This window comes from Podarcis vaucheri (assembly GCF_965113315.1).
Source record: "Podarcis vaucheri genome assembly, chromosome: 7".
Lineage (NCBI taxonomy): Eukaryota > Metazoa > Chordata > Lepidosauria > Squamata > Lacertidae > Podarcis > Podarcis vaucheri.
The window spans coordinates 61,056,617-61,079,528 of record NC_138765.1 but is presented as its reverse complement, the minus strand read 5'-3'; the positions used below and the strand labels follow the sequence as shown (position 1 = coordinate 61,079,528).

General features: G+C 44.4%; 1 protein-coding gene across 3 annotated transcripts in view; it reads right to left on the bottom strand.

Moving 5' to 3' along the window:
• Nucleotides 1–612: 612 nt before the first annotated feature.
• ZNF423 (zinc finger protein 423) overlaps nt 613–22,912 on the bottom strand; it is a 333,305-nt gene continuing 311,005 nt past the window's right edge. For all 3 annotated transcript variants that reach the window (XM_082232860.1, XM_082232859.1, XM_082232861.1), the window contains one exon: nt 613–1,321. In XM_082232860.1, coding sequence (XP_082088986.1) covers nt 1,292–1,321 — 30 coding nt within the window. In that variant the 3' untranslated portion in view covers nt 613–1,291. The remainder of the gene's footprint in view (nt 1,322–22,912) is intronic.

Below are 22,912 nucleotides of genomic sequence, written 5' to 3'. Positions count from 1 at the left end.
TTATCCTAAACTATGAATTTTGGTGCACTTTTGAGCCATGAACTGTATTGCAAAATCGAAAAAATGAGAAATCCAAAGCACAATGAATTACTCTGTGGTCCATGCAGGAAGACCAAATGAAATTCTCTTCCATCCCTAGAAAGAGTGTATAATACAGTATATGTCAGGATACACAGTGTTCCTGATTCACTAGTTAGATATTAACGTTTTGAATGTGTTTCATGTACATCTAAAGCACATGGCAGACTCCTATTGGAATTTGGATGGCAGGGGCTATTCCTACAAACCATTCCCATATATAACACAAGGGATTAGAATCCCAGAGTTAGGTGTGCCAACTCTGCAAGATAATGAGTTTCCAGAGGCTTAAGTCATGTTCCACAGAATTGTATGACCAAAGAGCCAGGAGACCTTTTCTAATTCATCTTACCTGGCTTCCCTCATTACAAATTCTTATGGGCAAGAGATTAGCATAGACCTAACGGTCAGGGGTCCCTTTACCTTTTTAGGGTTAAGAGATATATCCCATCTGATAAGTTACATTGCATGCAGACATTTGCCTCCACCAAACTTCACACACAGCAGCAGTACATGGACTTCAAGACTCCAACACTCATCCAATGTATTCCCTTTATTGAACTGTATTAGTTAAATGCAATCAGATTAAGTCACATTTATAAAGCAGACCATCCAGTTGCACTGAAACCGATGATATTCATTACATAGGGTATTTTTTTTTTTAATCACTGTCCGGTGAACTGGCAAATCCAATCAAAGCATTAGTCTTCAATTGTTAAAAAAAAATAAACCCAAAAAAGTGTAAAAAAAAATTTCAGACAATAGCCAAGCCATCACATCACGACGCACAATTACCTAAAATCGCAATTAAAAAGCAGTTAAACGGGGGAGAAAAAACTAAAGGAAAGGGGAAGAGGGGGAAAAAAACCACTCCTAAAATCTTGGACTATCCGTATAATACAAGAAGCAACAAAGGGCAAGAGCATCAAAGCAGATTCCTATCTAGCAACTATAAATTCAGTCAGAAGCAGAAGCTTTAAAGTACACTAAGCTCAAGCAGGACAATAAAAAATACTGCGCATGGAATACTTTTAATCTCTTCCATTAATATTCATTTCCAGCTGCTTATAATAGCAGCGCCTCATGGCCAAATCATTAGAGTTTTACATCTGGGTTGCAAATGACACTTTGATTGGATGTAATGTTCAAATGGTCCTCCCCACTGAGCTTCCGTCAAGTCTTCTGCAGAGAGGTGTCCTGTAGTGCCAGGGGCTCACTGAGCGTGCTGGCTCAACGTGTGGTTCTGGAAAAAGATGGGGGAAAGGAGACATGCGTGAGGGGCAGAATAATAGAAAGCAAGCCCGTACCCTCCTACTCAGTCGCATTTATGCGGAACTCAACATAAAAGCTTTGCAATTATTACAGAACAAAATGCAATAAAGAGGAAGGGGGGAGAGGGAAAGAGAGAGAAAGAGAGAATGCTCCTAAGTAACAGCTGCCAATGTGACACATTTGCTTTGTACTGATAGATCTGTTAATGCTGGCATGAACTTAAGGAAGAAAAAAAGGGGGGAGAGAGAGAGAGAGAGGAAGAAAGAAACACACAACGAAATGGATTGCAGTTAGCCAAGTAGCACCGTGAGGATTTCGCTGCATTTAGGCAAAGTGGTAACGCTCTGCAAGGGGTGCCTGCCTTCTGGGACTTCCTTAACTGTAACAATTAAACAATATTCTCTGTTGCACAGGGACACACATACACACAGGCTGCTGCTGCCGACGCCGCCTTTGCCATATCTCCATTCGCTGTTCTCACTTGGTGCAGATAAGACAGTCTTGGCAGAAAGGGACGCCAGATTGCAACTCACAACACTTCGACAGTTGGAGAAATAACTTCGGCAAGAGAAGCGCACCAGTTGCTGCGCTCTGGCCCATCCTGAACTTGGCACGGGGAAGGTGCGCACAGGCCTCCCGAGCTTCATGGCATGACGGAGAGGGTCAGTGTGCCTCCCCTGGGGCACATCCAGCTACACCTGGCTCCCGCCATTAAGGAGTCCCAGGTGCACAGTAAAGGGAACTTGCACAGGGAACCCAAAGGGGCATTGAGCGCTCCCAACCTTTACAAACAGGGTCGTAGACAGCGACTGGGCTTTACTCAGAGCAGACCCACTGGACTTAATGGATCTAAGTTAGTCAGTAGCTCTACTCTGAGGTTGACTAGTGATGGATGATACAGTTGACAGTGGAGTATTCTGACGGGTATCCATTTCATGGCACAAAGGGGTTAACTGCGAGGGTGGAGGAAGGTGGTTGTGTTGTTCAGTGGTTCGAACTTGGTGAAAGGATGGCATTTACCACACACCTCTGCAATCAGCTTCCATCCCTTCATAAAGGGAGCTGCAACTTCCCCTCTAGGGAGACATTAGTGTTCAGACATCCTGTCTGTCATTTGCCAGCAGGCTAAATAAATCCTAATGCTGTGCAGTCGTTGCATATCCAATCTAATGCAAACGGAAGTCGTGTCTCAGAGTTACAAGCACCTCAGGGACGGCGTCTGGAATCTCCAGCTCCAGGAAGCACTGGAAAGATCTCCTGGCCACTCTCTCTCATCAAAACACTCTGCAACCAGGTCTACAACTCCTCCAAACACAGTTCTTTTCTCAAAGATCTGTTGAAAGACATGATCTCATGCTGATCTAGTGGCACAGAATGAGAGACCATTCAGTTCTCATTCTCCTGAAGGGGGATTCAATCTGAACCAATAATTTACAATTTTGCTTGCATGAGTGGAAGCTACTCCTGCAAACAGAAGATTGTGGTCCTGATTCAGAGAAAAAGAGTTATGTTTGCCTCCCACTGAACTCAAGCCAGTCACCACTAATTTGCCCATTCATTCTAAGAAGGATTTGTATGTGCTTTCATTCAAAGCTTCTGTGCCTTTTCACCTTTGCAACACAAAGGTCTGAATGTTTACTCCAAGGTTTCATGGCAGGTTGTTGGATTTCCTGATTATGTGCATTTGTGTGTTTAGGAATATGTTCCCTTATAAGGATGCATCCTAAATTAACTGATACAACAACCCTAAATGTTTGCCTTGCAATGCCTATCTGCAAAGCTGTCCAACTACTCTTTCACATCAGTATAACATCAGACAGACACACAAATATATTTAACTCTCTACAGATCATTCACTTCTTTCTAAGCAACTCAAAGTTATTCTCCGCACAGGAAACTCCTCCTGAATCCATTATTATTGAGATGACATCAGTCTAATGAAAATTGTCTGGTGACAACATCTAACTAATGGAGGATCCATTTGCAGGCCTTGTCTCTGGAGGTAGCGGCGACCCCATTTAAATACTGTACACTAAGTTGCTGAACTGTGCACTTCCCCAGAGTGACCACCAGGTGTCACAAGTGCCGTGGCATTTCTAAGTCGTTTCAAAAGTTGTTAGCAGGCATTGTGGCCAGTGGGTTTCTTATGAAACTACACATAATAATGCTCATTCTTTTGCACACCACATGACAAAAGGTTAAAGGGGGGGGCAAGCATACAACACTGCTATGTAGAAGAATAGGTACAGCAATTTTTTTAAAAAAATTAAATGTAGAAGAGAAATCAGAGCTTCAAAACAGCAGGGCAATTCCACCAAGAACTGTATTGTAGGAGAAGGAGAAGGTGGCTTTTCATTTATTGCAGTTATGCATAATGGTGAGCATTTAGTTCAGGGCTGGGGAACCTGGTGCCTTTCAGATGTTGTTGGACTACAACTCCCATTAGCCCCAGCCAGCATGGCCAATGGTCAGCGGTGAAGGGGGTTATAGCCCAACAACATCTGGGAGGGGGGTTGAAGCTTTCCCAGCCTAGATAAAGACATTTAAAATGCTGCTGTTTCTCACTGGCACAGCTATTTCAAAACCCCTTTCGAGTTTATTAACGTTCTCATTTATTAAATGTATGCCCCAGACTCTCCATAAAGGACGCTCAAAGCTGCTTAGGATAATAAGAACTACATAGCAACAAAGTATTTTTTAAAAATATATAAAAGAAAGAAAGCCACAATAAATAAAAGCAAGAGGCAATTAAAGGGCAGGGCAAGGATACAGGATACGACCCAGAGTCTTGGTATGCCTTTGTTTTCCTTCTTTTCTGTAAAGGTTTTGCATTTTGTTGCATAAATGTTTTGTGTTTGTTTTTTTTTAAAAAAAAGCTTTAAAAAATAAATAGTAGAGGAAGATAAAAGCATCAAAGAAGAAGAAGAGGAGGAAGAAGAAAACAGCCCCCTCTGTAAGTCAAAGACCTGTCTAAATAAGTAGGTTTTCACCTGCTGGCATTGGCCGACAAAGTGAGGGGCTAAACTGGCTTCCTTAGGAAGAGAGTTCCAGCCCTCTAAGCGCTGCCAACATACCTTTCTTGTGTTCCTGCCAAACACACCTCTCCTAAAGCTCTTAAAACTTGGCTTGCAAGCTCTGTCAACAGCCTTGTAATAACACGGGGACTCAAGACGATCCTACTGGATCAGGCTGATGGCCTGTCTAGTCCAGCATCCTGTTCTCACAGTGGCTGGCAAGACGCCCTGAAAGGGGAAGCCTACAAGCTTGCCACTCTGCCCACCTACCATTTCTAGCAGTGGAGAGCTGCGGTCAGTCTGAGCAGGCAAACAGTCTCACCTGCTATAAAGCATCTTCCTAACTTGCTATGTCTAGGCTGCACATGAAAACACAATAACACTGTCAGTTTGGGCACATCCCTGGGAAACTGCAAATATTCTCGGGGCAGCAAAAGCAGTTCCTGGTCTGGGCTGTCCATCTGTGCAGACATTTCCTGCATGCACTCACATGGGCAAAACCACTGCTGTTCAAACTCATTCTCTAGTCAACTAATTTTTTTTTAAAAAAACCCACAACCAAGATTCCCTTTTGCCTTCACAACCCACTGCATGCACCTCATGTCCCAAGAAACCAGACCTCATCAGAAACGCAACAGCGCATGTTTCATGTTACTACACCTTCTTCTGACATATGCCTGCTTGCCTCAGTGCAGCCATGTTTCTTGTTGGCCGTAGATTTCAATTTTTTCGGACAGCCTAATACCAACTTCTCCCTCCTTTTTTCTTAAAAACAAATGCAAAAGATTTAGCATTCTCCAGTCGAAGCGAGGGCTGTTGGTGCTCAGCAGATCCATACTTATTTAGGCAGTATCATTTAAAAGATAATGCACAATCAGCACTAGCGGCAAGGCGTACGTTCCACAGGCCGAGAACATGATTTCCAACCTGTATGCCTGCCGCATTGATTACACCAGGCAGGTCAATAACAGAATGGTATGCGGCTCTAAATCTGATAATGAAGCTCTCCTTGTGAACCTTCTCTTCTCATACACGGGTTAATAATACCTTCTGCACACAGCTAATATAAAGAGCATGCTGTTTTCGTAAGCAAGAGGCTGAACAAAGATGCAAGGCTGATTACGCTCAAATTTGACAGCAATTCACAAGCGGGGTCACTGTTCAGCTCCCTAACAACCCACGGCCTCAGCCGATTGTCATGCCACCCATCAGTCCCAGGACCTCAGAGTAACATTTGCCATGAATAAAACTAGAGAGTCATGTAAATAATATTATTCTTGGGGAAGCCCTGTGGGTTGTATGGAGAGCTTTGCACAAATGGCCTTTCAGAATTCTGTCCCTTATTTGTTGGCAGGGATGTCTGGAGTTTGTGGGGGGTACCATATCATCAAATTTATCTATGGAGAAGAGAAGTTCTCCAACTGCTTCTCAGGGGTAAGCCATCTCCTGCCACCCCCCAAAAAAAAAAAATAGTTGCCCCTCTACTGCTGCAACTTGGTGGTTCCATAATACAGTGGCACCTGTATTATGGAACCACCTTCTCTCTGAACTTAGGTGGGCATCCCAATTAATCACACTTAGGCACCTGAAATTTGTCCCCCATCGTGGTATGAATGACCACATGCTCAGAAGGAGATGGGGCATGTAGTTTCCAGGGCACCTGGGGATCGGGTGCCTTGGGAAAATTACATTTCCCAAGGTCTCTGGGGCCTGAGTCACAACTGTTACAGTGCTTAAGCTGCCAGGGGAGCACATTAGAATCCAAACCAGAGAATAACTTTAGATTAAATGACACTCAACTCACAATGCACCTGAACATTATAACCGTATTCAAAGGCAAGTAATTGTGAATTCTGGTGACATGACTAGTGAATTCAAAGGCAAGTAATTGTGAATTCTGGTGACATGACTAGTGACCAGGTGGTATAGGTAGCCATTCACCTTTCCATATGATTACAAGGCACCACACGGTACATTTTAAAAATATTACTGGCTGGCTGAACCTCTTTCATTCATACCTGCAGGCTAAATAGCAGATTCAGACTAAGTGAACAGTACCTTGCAAAATGCATATGCCAGTCAATCACCCGGTGTGATTTACCTCCTTATGGAAGTTCAGAACATATGTTTGCGGTGAGCACACCACCTCCAAGAACAACTTTATTCTTGTTACTGAGCATATACTAAATGTATTTTTTAAAAAGGCATGTCTATATGACACTCATGCTCTGCCTTCAGAACAGCAATAAAGGCAGTGAGTTTTAAGAGGACCAACAGAGAAGCATAGCAAGGCAACGCTGGCAAGCCGGAAGAGCCAAGTGGACGAGTAGGAGGCATGGGTGGGGGGCGGAAATGGAGCACAGCTAAAAAGCTGGCACTCGAGCTGGGAATCTTCCACCCTGCAATAACAATCTCTGCCAGCAATCCACAGGAGTACTACAACAGGAGCAGGTGAAAAAAATTAAAATGCTACCGGGAGGGGAGCAATGGCGGTTTGAGACAGCAACACGTCCATTTGATGGTGTGCTCCACATCTGTTATGCATCTTCCGTGTGCCAGGTAGGGCCTACTGGTGAGAGCTGGAGATTTTGGAATCTAGGTGAAGGAACATGGACTCAGCCAAGGCTGTATTCACATGACCAGAGGCAGATACTTAGGGAAGGGGCACAGTTTGGTGGCAGAGCATCAGGTTCAATCCCTGGGATCTCCAGGTAGGGCTGGGGAAAGACTCCCATCTAAAACCCCAAAGAGCTCCTGCCAGTCAGTGTGGAAAACAATGAGCAGGATAGAATAAGGCAACTTCCTATTTAGGTGGACTTAGGGTGTGTCTCAGCTTTGTCCCTCTAGCCCAGTATTAGTTACTCTGGCTGACATAAGCCCTCTAGAATCCCAGGCAGACATCTTCGCCACCCTCTGTTACCTGATAGACCATGGAACCTAAGGTTTCAACTGTGGTTTCCTAGCTCACGGCTAATATATGCCAAATATACCTTAAACAAACAAACCTGCATCCAGAACCTAAAGGAATCACCCCCCCATACTTTGCTTTTTGGGTGTTTCCTTAATTGCAAATGTTACCCATTACATTTTATTGTTTGTTTGATACAATTAAGAACAAACCCATCACGAGGATCAAGATCTTTTGTGCTTTGGCTTTTCATGCGGATATTTTTCATTCGGAGGGGAAAGTACTTGCCTCAGCCAGCAGAGCTTATATTACGGGGGTCCTCCAGGGACCCCCCTGCCCCACTCCCAAGAGCCTTAGATTGGGACTGTGCTAATCCAAAGCTTGAGATGTGACAGGCAGCAACCGGCTTGCGGCAGGGAGGGGGCTGCGAATCAGAAAAGCCTGCAGGGGGAAAAAGAAAGAAAACTGGGTGGGGAGAGAGCTGAGAGCGCAGAATGACCACTCATGGCATTGTGCTGTCCCCCGCCCCCTTTTCTCTGTCATAGAAGGAAATTGCGGGAGGGGGAAATCACCTTTGCACTGCTGGGCAGTTTGTATATATGCTTATTTTTAGAACGACCTGACAATTATCCAAGGGTCTAACACTAACAGATGGCCTGTCTTAAAGACTCATATGCTCGCTAGCATGCACTTCCGACAAAATGGTAAATGTACTCAAGAGCGTGCCATAAACAGCTTTCAATGAGTACTCCAAATCCAATTTAGTTAGCACACTTCATTAAAACCGATAGCGGGTAACCAGAGCTTCTCCTAAACCCAGGCATCAATTCCCAGCCCGGTTGTTCCAGGTAACGCGCAAGTGTGGTTCGTTATCTGTCTAGCTCTCAATTTCCCAAGAAATATGTGGCCTACCCTCATTTCCTTTCTCAGCTGCTAGGGGAAGGATGAATCCTAACCTATAGAGCAACACTTGGGGAAAAAGCAGGAGGGGGTCTTCTAGGAATGAGAGCTTGCAGCTTCTAGTTCTATTTGGAGGATCCCTTAAAGCTGAGGAGGATGAGAAGAGTTGGACTTGCCCACTGATGAATTGTGGATTCTTAACAGCAGCATCAAAAAGGAGGTCATTATCAAAAGTGAAGTGCAACACCCCACTAGATGCTATACAAGAAAACCCAGTCTTCACAAATGGCAAGAAAAGTGATGATTTGATCCCGATGTTCTAGATGAATGCAAAGGCTCTCTTTGCATAGCTCTCAAGCTCTCTCTATCCCCTTGCTTTAAAATCCACTGTTCCCATGAAGTCTTTGCCTCTGTTAGTCCTCATACCTTACGAAATTAAGCCTTGGTTTGCGACATTGTTTTTTTCTGCATATCCACCCCCCCCCCCAGATACTTATGCTATGCTGTCTCCCCCTCTGTTGACATGTAGGGCCATAAACATCTTGAGGGCAAGGACATAGTTTCATACCTCTCTAAAAAGTACCACGTACACTGATGGAACGATAATGAATACAGCAGCATCTTTATCATTACTATGGGGAAGGTTTTCAGCATCCCTGTGTACCAAGGCGACCAACCAAGCTGGTTTCAAATAATGATCCCAAATTACTCCCTCTAAAAGCAAGCTCAGGTGGCTAGTGCTGACACAAATGGAGCCACCGAGAAACAAGAAAGTAGGATCAGCTTGTTTGGGGGAACCCTGATGTTTGTAAAAACATGGAAATAAATAAAAGCTCTAATGGGACAATGCCCCCCCCCCAAAAAAAGAGCACAGTGAACATGCTCAAAAACCATAGAATGCAGGGTGTTAGATTGAAATTAAGAAAAATGAAAAGTGGAGGGAGTGAAATTCAAGAGGTTTAAAGTCCTGCAGGATGGGAGGACCTCTGGCTGGAACGATGAACAGCAGCATTTCTATTGAGAATACACTGCAGCATCACATTGTTGCAGCAGGCTGCACTTATTCATGTACCAGAGTTAGACTGCCGGTGCAGTTCTCCTTAGTTTTCCTCCTCGAAGTATTTTGTGCAGCTCCAAATCTTGCTATTTTATCACTTCTTGTATATTATGTCAAACAAACTGTGAATTCTTTGTGCCAAAGCAAACCCCCCCCCCCCGTGTGTGTTTATTTGCATATGTATTTCTTCGGTGGGAATAAAACTCGAAATATCCCAAACGCAGAATTCCCAAACATTTAAAATGTGGATTTATTGAAAGGGCATACATATATATATATCTGAAAAGGAGGCTATTGCTCTGAACAGATACACTGCTGGACTACAACTCCCATCATCCATGACCACTGGTCATGCTGATTAGGGCTAATGTAGTTCAAGAACTACATCTGAAGGGCATGATGTTGACTAAGGATACTTGGGCATTACTAAATGCCATACAGTGGTGCCTCTGGTTACGTACTTAATTCGTTCCGGAGGTCTGTTCTTAACTTGAAACTGTTCTTAACCTGAAGCACCACTTTAGCTAATGGGGCCTCCCGCTGTCGCTGCGCCGCCGGAGCACGATTTCTGTTCTCATCCTGAAGCAAAGTTCTTAACCCGAGGTACTATTTCTGGGTTAGCGGAGTCTGTAACCTGAAGCGTATGTAACCCAAGGTACCACTGTACTAGCATCTGGAGGCTACACTTTACAAGGGAGTGATGTGATGGCAAATGATGCCACTATTTAGATTCCGTGCATCACATGACAAAACCACAAACTACAATCATTACAGAGATTCGCAATGTGGATTCTCCCTACTTTCACATTATTTGCATTTTCTTCAGAAGAAGCCAAATCCCTAAGAGGGGAGCTCAAATACATTATTTTTGGTATGGGTCCTATCAAACCCCTTTAAATGCTGCATCCATTCACAAGCAGGAAGCACAACATGCAGTACATGTGAATCTGACTTCACCACTTGATTGCAGCACCTGCAATCAAACAGCACATAATAGCCCTAGTCTACAACATCTGGAGGCCACTGTGTTGGCAGCTCTGCCTTAGTCGAAGATGGAATTCGAGCTTTTGGTTCAAAATACAAGCAATCCATCCATTGTTGGAAACACACCATGCACTTAATGAAATAGGAGACAGGGAAATGAGCCATGGATGATTCACAGTATGGTGAACAGTGCTCTCAATTCCAGGCAGTGTCTGAGTGAAGCATGGAGTTGTGCTAGTTTATCTCATAATAATTATCTACCCACCCTTCACTCACCTTAAAGTGGACTACAACACTGAAACAAAATAGTAAAAACAGTTTAAAACAGCTTTCAATCACAAAAATAAGGTGGGTCCTTAAAATATGTATCTCAAGTGTCAAAGGCCCGGGGAAAGAGGTATGTCTTCAGCATTCCTGGAAAGCTGTACAGTGAAGGCGGCAGACTCAGCTCTATGGGGAGTTTCACAACTTGGGGACTGCAACAGAAAATACCCTCTCCCAGGTCACCACCTCACCCCCACGAGCTTCTGAGGGCAATGGACCTCCTAAGAGGGCCCCCTTTGTCCATCTTAACACCCAAGAGGATCTTCAGGGAAGAAGACAGCCTTTCAGATATTTGGGGCCTATGTTTAAACTTTAAACAGTAACAAGAGCCCCTAAAATTGGGCCCAGACATAAACTAGCAGTTGTTTCAAAACGAAACCCCAGCCAGTAGTCCGATGCACATTATTCCAGAGAAGCAACCAAATATACTTCACAGATCTATAGGAAAGCCCACTGAGAACACCTGACAGCCATGGCCTGCTTCAGAGGGTGGCAAGGCTGGGCATCTGCCAGGGCCCCAAGGCCAGTAGAGAGCCTGCCATCCATTCAGGACTACCATTTCCACTTTGGCACAGAGTATCTAAGTCTGGAGGATGCAACTCAAGAAAATCCTCGATTTGCATGTTCCCCTCTCTTCTGGGCTCCCATGTCCAAGCCCCTTCCCCAAATCCTGGAGCCAGCACTGCTGGTAGCTGAAGCACCCAACATGTTTGGTCAAATGACAGGGTCCATGGGCCTCAGAGGGCCCACTACAGCTGCCAGCCTGCTACAGTTGCCAGTGCTTTTCTTCACAGCACTGGACTGTGAGAGCACTTGGTGGTGGGTGCTGTGCTGCTTCCAGTCCTGCCATCCAGTCCTTCTGTCACCAACTGCTGCCCGTCCCCTCTGCCTCCTCTGTAGGGCTGGGAGAGGCACTGAAATATACCTTGTTTGGGGTCCCCTCAAGCCTGGTGCTTCCCTGAGTAAACCTTACGTTTGGGGTGGGTGAAGAGTAATTGTTCTCCAGGAAATACTGTTCAGCAAGGCAGTATTTCAGGAAACTTTTTTTTCCCTTTCTCTCTTTTTAAGAATAAATTCCCCATGTCATTCTGTCTCTCCTTGTCCATGTTCCACAGTCACAGTGCTGTGATAACAGAATTAAGCGATGAGCTGACACTGGTTAGAATATGCTCCAGTTCAGTCTGCTCAGAGCTCCTTAGTTTGATGTTCTTCCATAGCAATGGAATGCAGGAAAGGGGCAGGGGCAGGTGTGGCAGGTCTCGTCACCTGCTTCCTGACAAACAGCTGTTCAGTGGGCTCTCAGCTGCATCGCGGGAGACAGGTGTACACACAGTGCTGATGTCATCATGATGCCTCCCTGGCAAGGGGAGAAAGAGAGAACACTATTGGCTGGAGAAGATGGGAAGAGTGCAGTTGATTGGAGGAAAAGACCCTGGAGTTCTATTTTCAATGTGTTGCTTGGTATTTATAGGGATAACAGACCTGGAATTATGAGCAGTGCCAGGGGTTCTGGAGTCTGAAGAAGGACCTGTATGGTTCAAAACGTGGAAGGCTTAAGAACTCTTAAAAGGGACTCAAAGACTTCAGAGCATGCTCAGTCCCTGGTAGCTGGCTAGGCTCTAGCTGCAGGTGCAGCAAGTGTGTGTGATACCAGTCTCTGCAACTGGATGGTAGTACAAAGCCACTGGACTGATCAGGTGTACTTTAAATAACAGGAGCCTGACTTTCAGCTTGGTCAATCCAGCAGCTGATTCTTGTTGTGCAATCAGTTGCACAATCATCTGCAGTAAGCTATTTGTGTTTTCCACTGCACAACAATGTTCTGTCTGCGCAACAAGGATACCACTAAGTGACTTTAATATTAAATACAACCCTTAGTTGTAGTTCTAGGTCCTGTTACTGAACTTGGGGACTAGATTAAGGCACTGCCTTCAACAGCCCTGACCAACGACAAGATAGCTTAGCTCCAGCAATCCAAAATTGGTAATGCCATTGATATCAATGGCCAAACATAAGGTATTTCACTGTTGGATGGACACCCTTGACCTCAGCCCATATATATTTGTGTTCTATGATGTACGTATGGCTCTTGTGCATGTGTTTCAATCGTGGGGTTAGCAAATTCACACCTACGAAGAAGTGTGCACTGTGTCCTCCAGTGAAACGAATGAAAAAACTGAATTTGTGCACAATTTGTGAGCTCTAACACCTAGAACAAATGCCTGTGCTAAGCTGATGTCTTTAAAGTCCAGGCACGGCTACCCATTTCTCTTTACTGTCCCTTTGAACCCCAGGATGAGTTATCAGGAAAGAATCCAAGTCAATCTCTTCCTAGTACATAGCTGGAGCAGGCATTATCTCAGAGACACCTTTAAGAATCACATTACAAGGACTGCGTGCTCCCTATTTTTTATTTTTTTAAAAAGCCCCACTGGATAAAATGCAATTGTGAAGAAAGGTAAAGCAAAACTCTAGGGAAAATTTCCTTAACACAGCACTTCGGAAATAAATAAAAAAAAGCATGAGAGAATACATTATTAAGAGATAAAGAGAAGTTCTCTGTTAGAAAGAGGGGGGGGGGGATATATGTAAACACACCATGATTCACTCAGGCACCTATTGAAACAAGGCAACTAATAATACCCTGTCTCGAGAGAAGGTGGGCTCCAGAGAATTTTTCTCGCAAAGGTAGATACATCATCCTGTCTCCAGCTTGTACTTTTGGGTACCCCATGCTGAAGATCAAAATAAACTCAAGAATGAACCTTGCATCCCCTGCCCGACAGCCTCAAAATGCAAAAGGAGAAAATGAACCAAAATTAAATTACTATTGTCAGAAGCACACGACAATGGAATATTTTTAGAAATCTTTAGCACTTGTGTCATTCTTTCCCCCCACCCTCAAATCATTTCCATCTGACTGCGTAATGGATTTTTTTGTTTATCTGGAGTGGAGAAGGAAGACAGACAATGGAGGATCCCAGCGCACAGGCTGGTTCTGTTGACAATAGTTGCCCTTTTAACCTCAACTTGGACAGTCCACAATCTTCTTGGGGAGTTGCCAATGTGCCTGCTTCCTTGCCCTGGTCTGAAGTTCTCAAGAATGGCTTCACGCACAAAAGAGCTGGCTTCTGATCTCGGATCCACTGACATGCACCGCTGAACACATTGTAATAATTTGCATCCATCCCAACACAGACTGATGTTCAGCTGCTTAACTGTGAGATGGCAACTGGGTGGGATTTGGACAAGATAAGAAATCGCCCTTCCCCAAACTATTATCAGCCTTGAATTTAATGTTGGGATGTAATAGCTGCAGAGAACATTGAAATGATATCCAAATCCTGTCATTTTAGGACTAAACAGCCCCTTCCCACAAGTCAAAATAAAAAAATTCCTTCCAGTAGCACCTTAGAGACCAACTAAGTTAGTTCTTGGTATGAGCTTTCGTGTGCATGCACACTTCCTCAGATACACTGAAACAGAAGTTGCCAGATCCTTCTATATAGTGAGGATCCTTCTATATCCCACAAGGTAATGGTAATGCCAATAGTAGCTACACTCCTAAGAAAAGCAGAGTGGACCTGTCTGCTTTGAATTTAGAAGGTTCACAGTGAGAGCATCCTGCATGTTTCCCCCCAGAAATAAATTCCACTGTACTCAACTCTTATGTAAGTTTGGCTAGGACTGCAGACTGAGATGCATACCTGTTCGGTTCTTAGTCTTCTTGTACTCCATTGGTCTTTCTTTCCTTCCACTCACGACTTTCATGAGCCCCTGCCCACCTTTCCAGTACAAAGTCAAAAAATTCCAAGCCAGTGTTGATGTTTTTTCTCCACTTAGAAGGCTAATCTAACACAACTCAGATGATTTTAAAAGAGGATTAGACAAAATCTGTGGAATTTAATAAGACTATCAATGGCCACTAGTCATGACAGCTATGCTCCACCATAACTGTCAGGAGACAGTATGCCCTCTGAATGCCAGCTGCCAGGGATCTCAAGTAAGGAGAGTGCTGTGTGGAGCAAGCATGCCACAGGCATCTGGATGTTGGGCTAGATGGGCCATTGGACCAATCCTGCAGCATCTTATGTTCTTATGAAAATAAACCACCTCTGAAGTATTCTGTTAAGGGGGGACTATTTCCCTCTAAACCTTGTTAGTGACTGCGCTTGCAGTTAAAACGTAACAGGAGTTGCCAATGTGGTGCATTTCAGGTATTTAATGGGCTACAACCTTAATCAGTCACAGCCAGCATGGCCAAGGATCACGATGATGGGAGTTGTAGTTCCACAACATCTGGAGGGCACTATGCTGGCTACCCCTAGCAAAGGGAGAGGCAACTGAGGCACATGGAAGTAAATATACCCCATATTTACACCATACAGTTTGGGTTCAGGGCTAGATGAACAGCATCCTTCTCATCTAGCCTTGCCCTACAGCAGTCAGTGCTGCAGGATAACTGCATTTTTGCATTGAGAGTGCTGAGATCCTGGGGTTAGTGAACAGAAAGCTACTACTAGCCCCATAACTCAGCTATAATGTGCTGCGTGATGGGAGAACTTCCTAACTATAATCCTCTGTGTGATTCCTCACAGACCTCAAAATTTACAGTTCTAAAAGCAAGCATTACATGGAATCTTAATTCCACAAAAAGCCAGCAACATTATGGTGTATTTGCACATTCAGTTACAACTTCTGCAGTCCAGGGTTGCATTGATGTGCAAACATCTGACGATCAACCTGACTCCAAGGTTTCAGTGGGATGTTCTCACACACAACACAATTGGATGCACATTTCTAAATAAAGTGAATCATGTACTTATACTGAAAACATGCACCTTTAAGGGAGTAAAGGTAAAGGTAAAGGTACCCCTGCCCGAACGGGCCAGTCTTGACAGACTCTGGGGTTTGTGCGCCCATCTCACATCTATTGGCCGGGGGCCAGCGCTGTCCGAAGACACTTCCGGGTCACGTGGCCAGCGTGACAACGCTGCTCTGGCGAGCCAGAGCCGCACACGGAACGCCGTTTACCTTCCCGCTGGTAAGCGGTACCTATTTATCTACTTGCCCCCGGGGGTGCTTTCGAACTGCTAGGTGGGCAGGCGCTGGGACCGAGCAGCGGGAGCGCACCCCGCCGCGGGGATTCGAACCGCCGACCTTTCGATCGGCAAGCCCTAGGCGCTGAGGCTTTAGCCCACAGCGCCACCCGCGTCCCCCTTTTAAGGGAGTAGCAAGATGAAATTAAAAAGTCCCATTGCTCTGTAAAGATGAACAGGTTAACCACCTTCCATATGAATGCCACTTCAAATAAAGCCCATAGTGGGCAAGATGACATTCAATATATAGAAACTTGCAGTGAGATATAGTGAAAAATAACCAGAAAATAATGAGCAAAGGAAGGCAAAGAACATGCCTGCATAGCTGGAATATGAACCATTAATACAAAACATAATCTAGATACAATCTGCATTTTTCTGGCGCATCAGAGCATGAATACATAACAACTGCTCTAGCACCAAATGGGGGACAATGACTTTTTGCAGCAAAGCACCCCTAATCCTTATTTAAGCCATGAGATACGGTGTCACATTGGTTAATTAATCTGAATTCTGCAGCTTCCCGTTCCATCTGTCCCTTGAATTTGGGCCAGCGTTTTCCGCTTGCAAGGCTGCCGTAACTTCATTACAATGGCAGATGAGCATCGTATCTCTGCTATGTTGCACGCTGCAGCTGTTACCATGTCCCCCAGTATGCAAGTCCCAGGGCCAATTCACAAGCCTTTATTGTTTCTTCCTATTTATGGGTGGTGCACAGTTGCTGCAAGCTGACCATTACAGCGCCATAAAGCAGACTCCTGACTGTTTCGACACGTATCAAAGCTCATGAAAGGTTTAGCCAAGGCAAATGTAGCTCAGACCTGGGCTAGTATCAGCCATACCAAGCAGCAACTACTTCAGGCGGGCAACGTGCCCAGCCATGATAGTTGTATGATACCTCCAGTTTCAGAGGGAGTATTCCTCTGAATTCTAAATGCAGGGCGGCAGCAGTAGAGAAGGGCTGCTGCCTTCAAGTTCCCTTTGAGGGTTTTCTAAAGGCATCTGATTGGCTGTTGTGAGAAAGAGGATGCAGCACTAGATGAACCTTTGGTCTGATCCTGCAGGATACTTCTCACATCTCCCTCCAAGAAGCAGATTAGCGTTCATCTCCCCTGTTGTACGGCTTAATCAAATAATGCTGTTTTCTACTGAACATTTGTTAACCCACTTTGATGTAAGGCAGTGGTTCCCAATTAGCTAAGTACTGCAGACCCCCTGTTTTTCAAAAGCCAAGCCATGGACCCCCTACTTTTGAAAATTTTGGTAACCTATTGGGAACCACTGATGTAAGGGAAACCAAGACGTTGGAGCAGAATCAACCTGGGCTCATGGTTGAGTTCACTCTGGACCAACCACAAGTTGTAACCAAGGTTCCTTCTATGGCTTATGGGCTATGGTTTGTTCAGGGAAAGCTAAACCATGAGCTCGGGTCTGGTTTACAGCATAAGCCTAAATAAGGATGAAGGAGGAGCACCGTGGACACTATCTCCACTTGCATTCATGCTAAGCCATAGTTTGGTTTAGCACAACGTGTGAACCAGGCCAATGCGTACAAGGGCGCTTTTGTGTTATTACTACGTGATCAAATGACCCTCCATAAATAATATTAGGTCACATTATAATTGATAATCTCACACGAATTCTTCATGAGCTTGTGCAATCTATGTTTCCAAGTAGAAACATACAGAGTAGGGTGGGATTTTTTCCTCCATTAAAAAAAAGGGCCTCCTCTTTTATTTTTAAACTATGCCCCTTTCTTTTGTTCTGCCTGACCCTATCCAAATCCTCATTCCTGGACTTGAGAGGCCTCTGGCGGCTGCTGCTACTACCATCCATCCAAACAAGGGCACAGAAGGGTCTTCTCTGAGACCAGCGTGGGCTTCCTTTAATCACATCTGCTGTTGAGCAAAGCCATGCCAAGGAGATGCTACCACTGCAGCCTTGCTTTGAGAGCCTAATATTGTGGGATGCAGAGGACCCTTTGCTGCAGCTGCGTCTTGACAGCCTAGGAAGAAGGAGCCTGGTATACAAATTCTGGCTGTCACACTGAAGTGATAGGAAATAAACTGTGCCAGCTTTGAGCCAGCATATTTGTGCAGGGGACACAAATACACACATCAAAATCCACCTTTTCCCTTTCCTTGAAACAGAATGCCCTTTCATGGCAAATCCTCTCTGTAGCAACAAAGCTTCAAGAAGTGATCGCACAAACACAGACATACATTTAGAACTTCTTAATTAGCATTTTGCACATTTCTGTGACCAGGTACACACTAAACACCCACATTTATTATTTGCATGGAAAAGGAAGCAATAAAGTGTTGATTAAATGAGATGGTGAAGCCTGCCTAAGTGATACTGAGAATGGAATTTATTTTTTATTTTGCAATGGCAGCTCGAACAAAAGAGCCATTCTGATCAGAACAGCTATTCTGTTTAAAAGATGATCTCCTCTGCTTTCTATGTTGCTTTGGCATTCAGAAGTGATGTCTCAGAGACAACGGAAAAGGGTCCTTGACAATGCCATGTTCCTAAGTGCTGTTCTGAGTTTGCTCAGTTAGCATGGCACGTTCAACGCCAAAGTAATGAGGACATCAGCAGACTCATTTCTTCAAACTCAAGTATGCTCCAATTACATATGAAGAGGGGAAGATCTGACTTATATATAAAAAAAGTAAATGGGGTGTCAATGCCTCTTCCTATGCCCTCATTTCTCCTTGACCAATCTCAGATAATGGAAATAAGCTTTGCTGGGAGACAAGTGCCTGGAAAGTGGAATGAAAAAGTCAGGCAGCTTTGTGGCCCTTCTGAAGCAGCGTATCTGGGTTAAAAGCAAACAGATCTGCAGACATGACATCCAGATGGGCTCTCAGAATGTTCTGATTTTCATTTCACTGGGCTGTATCCAACTAACTCCTACTCAGAGAAGACCCACTGAAATTAATGGACCTAAGTTAGTCAGGACCATTAATTTCAATTAGTCTGATTTGAGCAAGACTGACACTGGATATAACATGCCGTGACTGCTGATGAACCCCTGATGTGTTACTGTGGTTTCTGGGAGACAGGTTCAAGTATACTTCCAGTTCACACAGAAGGCTTCTCTGGGTGTCTTGAACCTCCCTCCTCCATCACCATACATGCGAACAGAGAACACTCTCTAAAATGCAGTCCTCATGCTGCCTTTTATGGTTCACAGTGCAGAGGGACATCCAAGGCGGCGATCAAGTTGTCATTCAGGGATGCTTGTCCACTCCTGCCAATTTTCAAATAACCAAGTGGTTCAGGAAAATTACCCAAGATCCTCCAATTCACTTCTACTCTGTGGTCTATGAAGGAATTTCTCCTGCAAATTCCAAAGCTCTCAGAAGCTTACTCTGCTGTAACTCAGAGCAGAGCCTTTAGTATGGCTGCTCCTATTCTGTGTAATAGCATCCTGTCAAATTACGACAGGTGCCTACTATCTGTACTTCCCAGAAACAACCAAAGATAAATTTGCTCCAGCAGGCTTTCCCAGTTAGAAAAATGGGTCTTTGCCATAAGTGTCTGCTTCTTTGGGTTTCAAATGCTTCTTTGCATTTCAATTTTAAATGCATACATAACTTTTGTGTTTTTAACCATCTTATTTGTAAACAACATTGAAGTGATTGTTTAGAATTGGAGTAATAAACCAGTGGTGGTGATGATGATGATAGCTGCTGTTGTAAAATAGAACATGGTCAGCCATTACCAATCACTGTCTCCCTTCACAACAGACAATTATTCCAATACCAGGAGCTAGACAAGAATGTGATAAACTTAAAACTGGTTCATCATCCAGATTAAAAATAAAGGTGTGTTCTCACCCTGAAGAACTGTGAGATGAGAGTTACAAGGTATTCAGGTTGTGGATTAACAAACCAGAAATAAAGAAGTTTTGATTTGTGTGCATCCCACATCTTTTTCCCTGCAAAGAGTCTAACGCTAATGATTTATTTCTCTTAATGCAAATTTCAGGCTTGAATGCAAGTAACTGCAATTTGAAAATACCAAATGCTGGTGTCTGCTCATTATTTGAGGGTGACAGCAACTTGAAAAAGCATGTTGCTGCTGCATTAATCCGAAATGATTCCATCAAGGGAGTCAAATGGTGAGGGATGGTGGAGAGAGCAGGATGCAAATATCCAGCAAGATACATCATACACAAAGTTAAAAATATATGGGCACTGAAAATGATTCCTCAACAGTCCCACAGGGATTTAATCACTACGGAGATGTGGATTTGGGGTTTTGTTCCCGCAGGATCATGGAGGGAAGTATTCTTGAACAACCTTCCTGAGCCTGGCACCCTCCAAATTACAGCTACAACTCTCAGTCACCCACTACCATTGACCATGCTGGCAGAGCATTCAGTTGGGGAAGGCTGTTGCAAGAGTCCTAGTCCACAGCCATCATCTCTTCAACTTGCCTACATTAAATAAAATCGGGGCAGGAGAGTAATTCAGCCTAAAGGCAAGTGAAGAAAATCTGGTGTTAACACAGCTGTCTGCTCTTGGTAACCAGCCACAGAAACATGCCAATGTACTAAAACAGAACAAAAGGCCACATTGTCTTCCACTTGTAATAAGGGCTGATTTGCACATCACGGCTCTGGTCAGGGACTGAAGTTCAACAGGAACTCCTTTCTGATCCTATCAAGAACTGAAGGGGCAAACACCATGTTGCCAATTGACTCGTTCCTGTGGGAGCTAGAGACACAGTCTAGGCATCCCTGAGCTAGACGGTTCAGCTAAAGTCGAAGGCAGTTTCACCTTCCGTTGCTCCCTCTGACTTGGGATCCTGACATGGCTGGCTCCAAGTCTGGGGGGTCCCTGGGAAGGGTGTCCTTTGGCAAGCCCCCTTCTCCCTTGGCAAGCTATGGTATACATAACTGATGGTAGCAGCAACAGCACAGAGAAACTGCAAAAACCCGCCGAACTTAAACCAGCCCAAAGCTTTACCGCTTTTTCAATAGCTGAGTGTACTGAAAACACCAGTTTGTGTTTCTCCCCTTGAATGGCCACTTCCCCCCCTCCCCCCCCAAAAAAACTAAATAGCAGAACACGCCTTTTCCCTTTAAAGGTCAATCTCAGCTCTTTTAAAGAACAAATAGCAAGTCAGCAAGTCAGAGGGACCAAAACTCCAACCATCTAAATGCTCCGTGTAATGGCTTTGAACAAAGGTTGCTTCAGGTTTGTCTTTCTTTGCTTTCCTTTTTTCTTTTCAAAAGGGGTTGTAGTATAGCTGCTGGCACAAACAGAATGAGATGTTGGAGAGTACATCTCTCTCTTTTCTGTGGACAAGAAATTCACTAAAATAGATGAATAATGAATGTGGCCAGGGATCTCAACAGCTACGACGGCTAGTTCTGCAAGATGCTGGGAAAAGAAACACAGAACACTCCATATTTTTGCTACTGATGATTCCTTGTTCTTGCACAACAATAGATATCTATGTTAGAATTGCCACACATCTGGATTTTCCCGGACATATCCTGAATACTGCAGGCAGAAGCAGTGTCCGGTCGGAAATTGGGGAAATATCTGGGAAAATCCAGACCTATGGCAGCCCATGGCAGCAGTGCCGTTTTCCATTAAAATAGCTCAAAAACGACATTTGGGGGGGGGTGATTTTGCCCAAGAAGCTCAACAACATTTCTGTCCGGATTTTCACTGTTTGAAATATAGCAACCCTATCTATGTGAATGCGTGACTGTCTATATATCCGAAACAGTTTTCTGCGGCACAGACAATCTGAGCTCTCCAAAAGTGCCGGCAAACAGCATAAAGATAAGTTACGAAGACATACCTAATTTGCTGTGATGAATTGCGTGCATGCTTCAGTGATCAAAACTGCAGCTGAGACCTATTATATTTAATGATCTAGATGGTTCCTGTGAAAACACTCAGGCACAGATTGTTATGTCTGGACAAGCAGCCTAGTTTTGCTCTGGTAGTAGCAAATAAAGAGAGTGGGGTGGCAGTGCCGCAGCTTTCGTGAGCTGCTCTAGCCGTAATGGTGGAACGAGGTGGGACTCCTTCCCTTTTTGTCTACACTTCAGCTCCTTTAGAGAATATAGGAGATGTCCTTATACTAGGTCAAGGCTTTGCATCCATCTAGACTAGTGCATTCTTACTGTGACTGGCAGCTGCTCCCCAGGGCCTCAGGCAGGGGTCTTTCACATTATCCACTACCTGATCCTTTTAACTGGAGATGCCAGTCATTGAACCTAGGACATTCTGCATACAAAGCATACGTTCCACTGCTGAGATACAGTGCTGTACCTTTGACGCAAGGCTCCATTTTCTTTAAAAACTGAAAGAGAGTTTCTTTGGAATAGTGTGGGGCTTCCAGGCAAATATTTCCTTCAAATATATACAGAGACAGAGTGAATAATGGGAAGCTGGAATATTAGGCTGATGGAGCGGTTCCTGTATAAGGTATTTAACAACAATCTTAGCCCGACTGCACTGCCAATTAGTTTCCGGGCCCAATTCAAAGAGCTGCTTTTGACCTCTAAAGCCTTAAATGCTCAGGACTGCAATACTTCAAGGTCCACCTCTCCCCATATGAACCAACCCAGATGCTGCAACCATCATCTGAGGCCCTTCTTTGTGTGCCTCCCTTGCGAGAGGCCTGGCAGCATGAGAACGGCCTTTTCTGTGATAGCTCCCTGCTTGTGGAATGCTCTCCCTAGGGAGGCTCACCTGGCACCTTCATTATACAGCTTCAGGTACCAGGCAAAAACTCTTCTGCCAGGCCTTTGGCTAATTAAACAATCCATGGCCTTTTAAATGGGAGTTGTTTGTTATTACAGTATGCGTTTGGGGGGTTTCATATTGTAAACCGCCATGTGATCTTCGGATGGAGTAGTAGTAGTAGTAGTAGTAGTAGTAGTAGTAGTAATCTTTGCAAAACAAAGATATTGCAAAACTTCCAAAACTAATAATAAAAACCAATATTTAGTCATTTCAAGTATTCAAGTGTTTCACATGCATGGGCTGCATTCGCAGAAACAAGTGCCAGTTTAATAAGCCAAGATATGCATGAACTCCATGTACCTGCATGCAGCCTCTTTGCTCCTGCTTTTTCCTTTTCATGAGCAGAGAAACAAACCAAGAAGCAGCAAGCTAGCCATAAGGTAAAGGTAAAGGGACCCCTGACCATTAGGTCCAGTCGTGACTGACTCTGGGGTTGCGGCACTCTTCTTGCTTTATTGGCCGAGGGAGCCGGTGTACAGGTCATGTGGGCAACATGA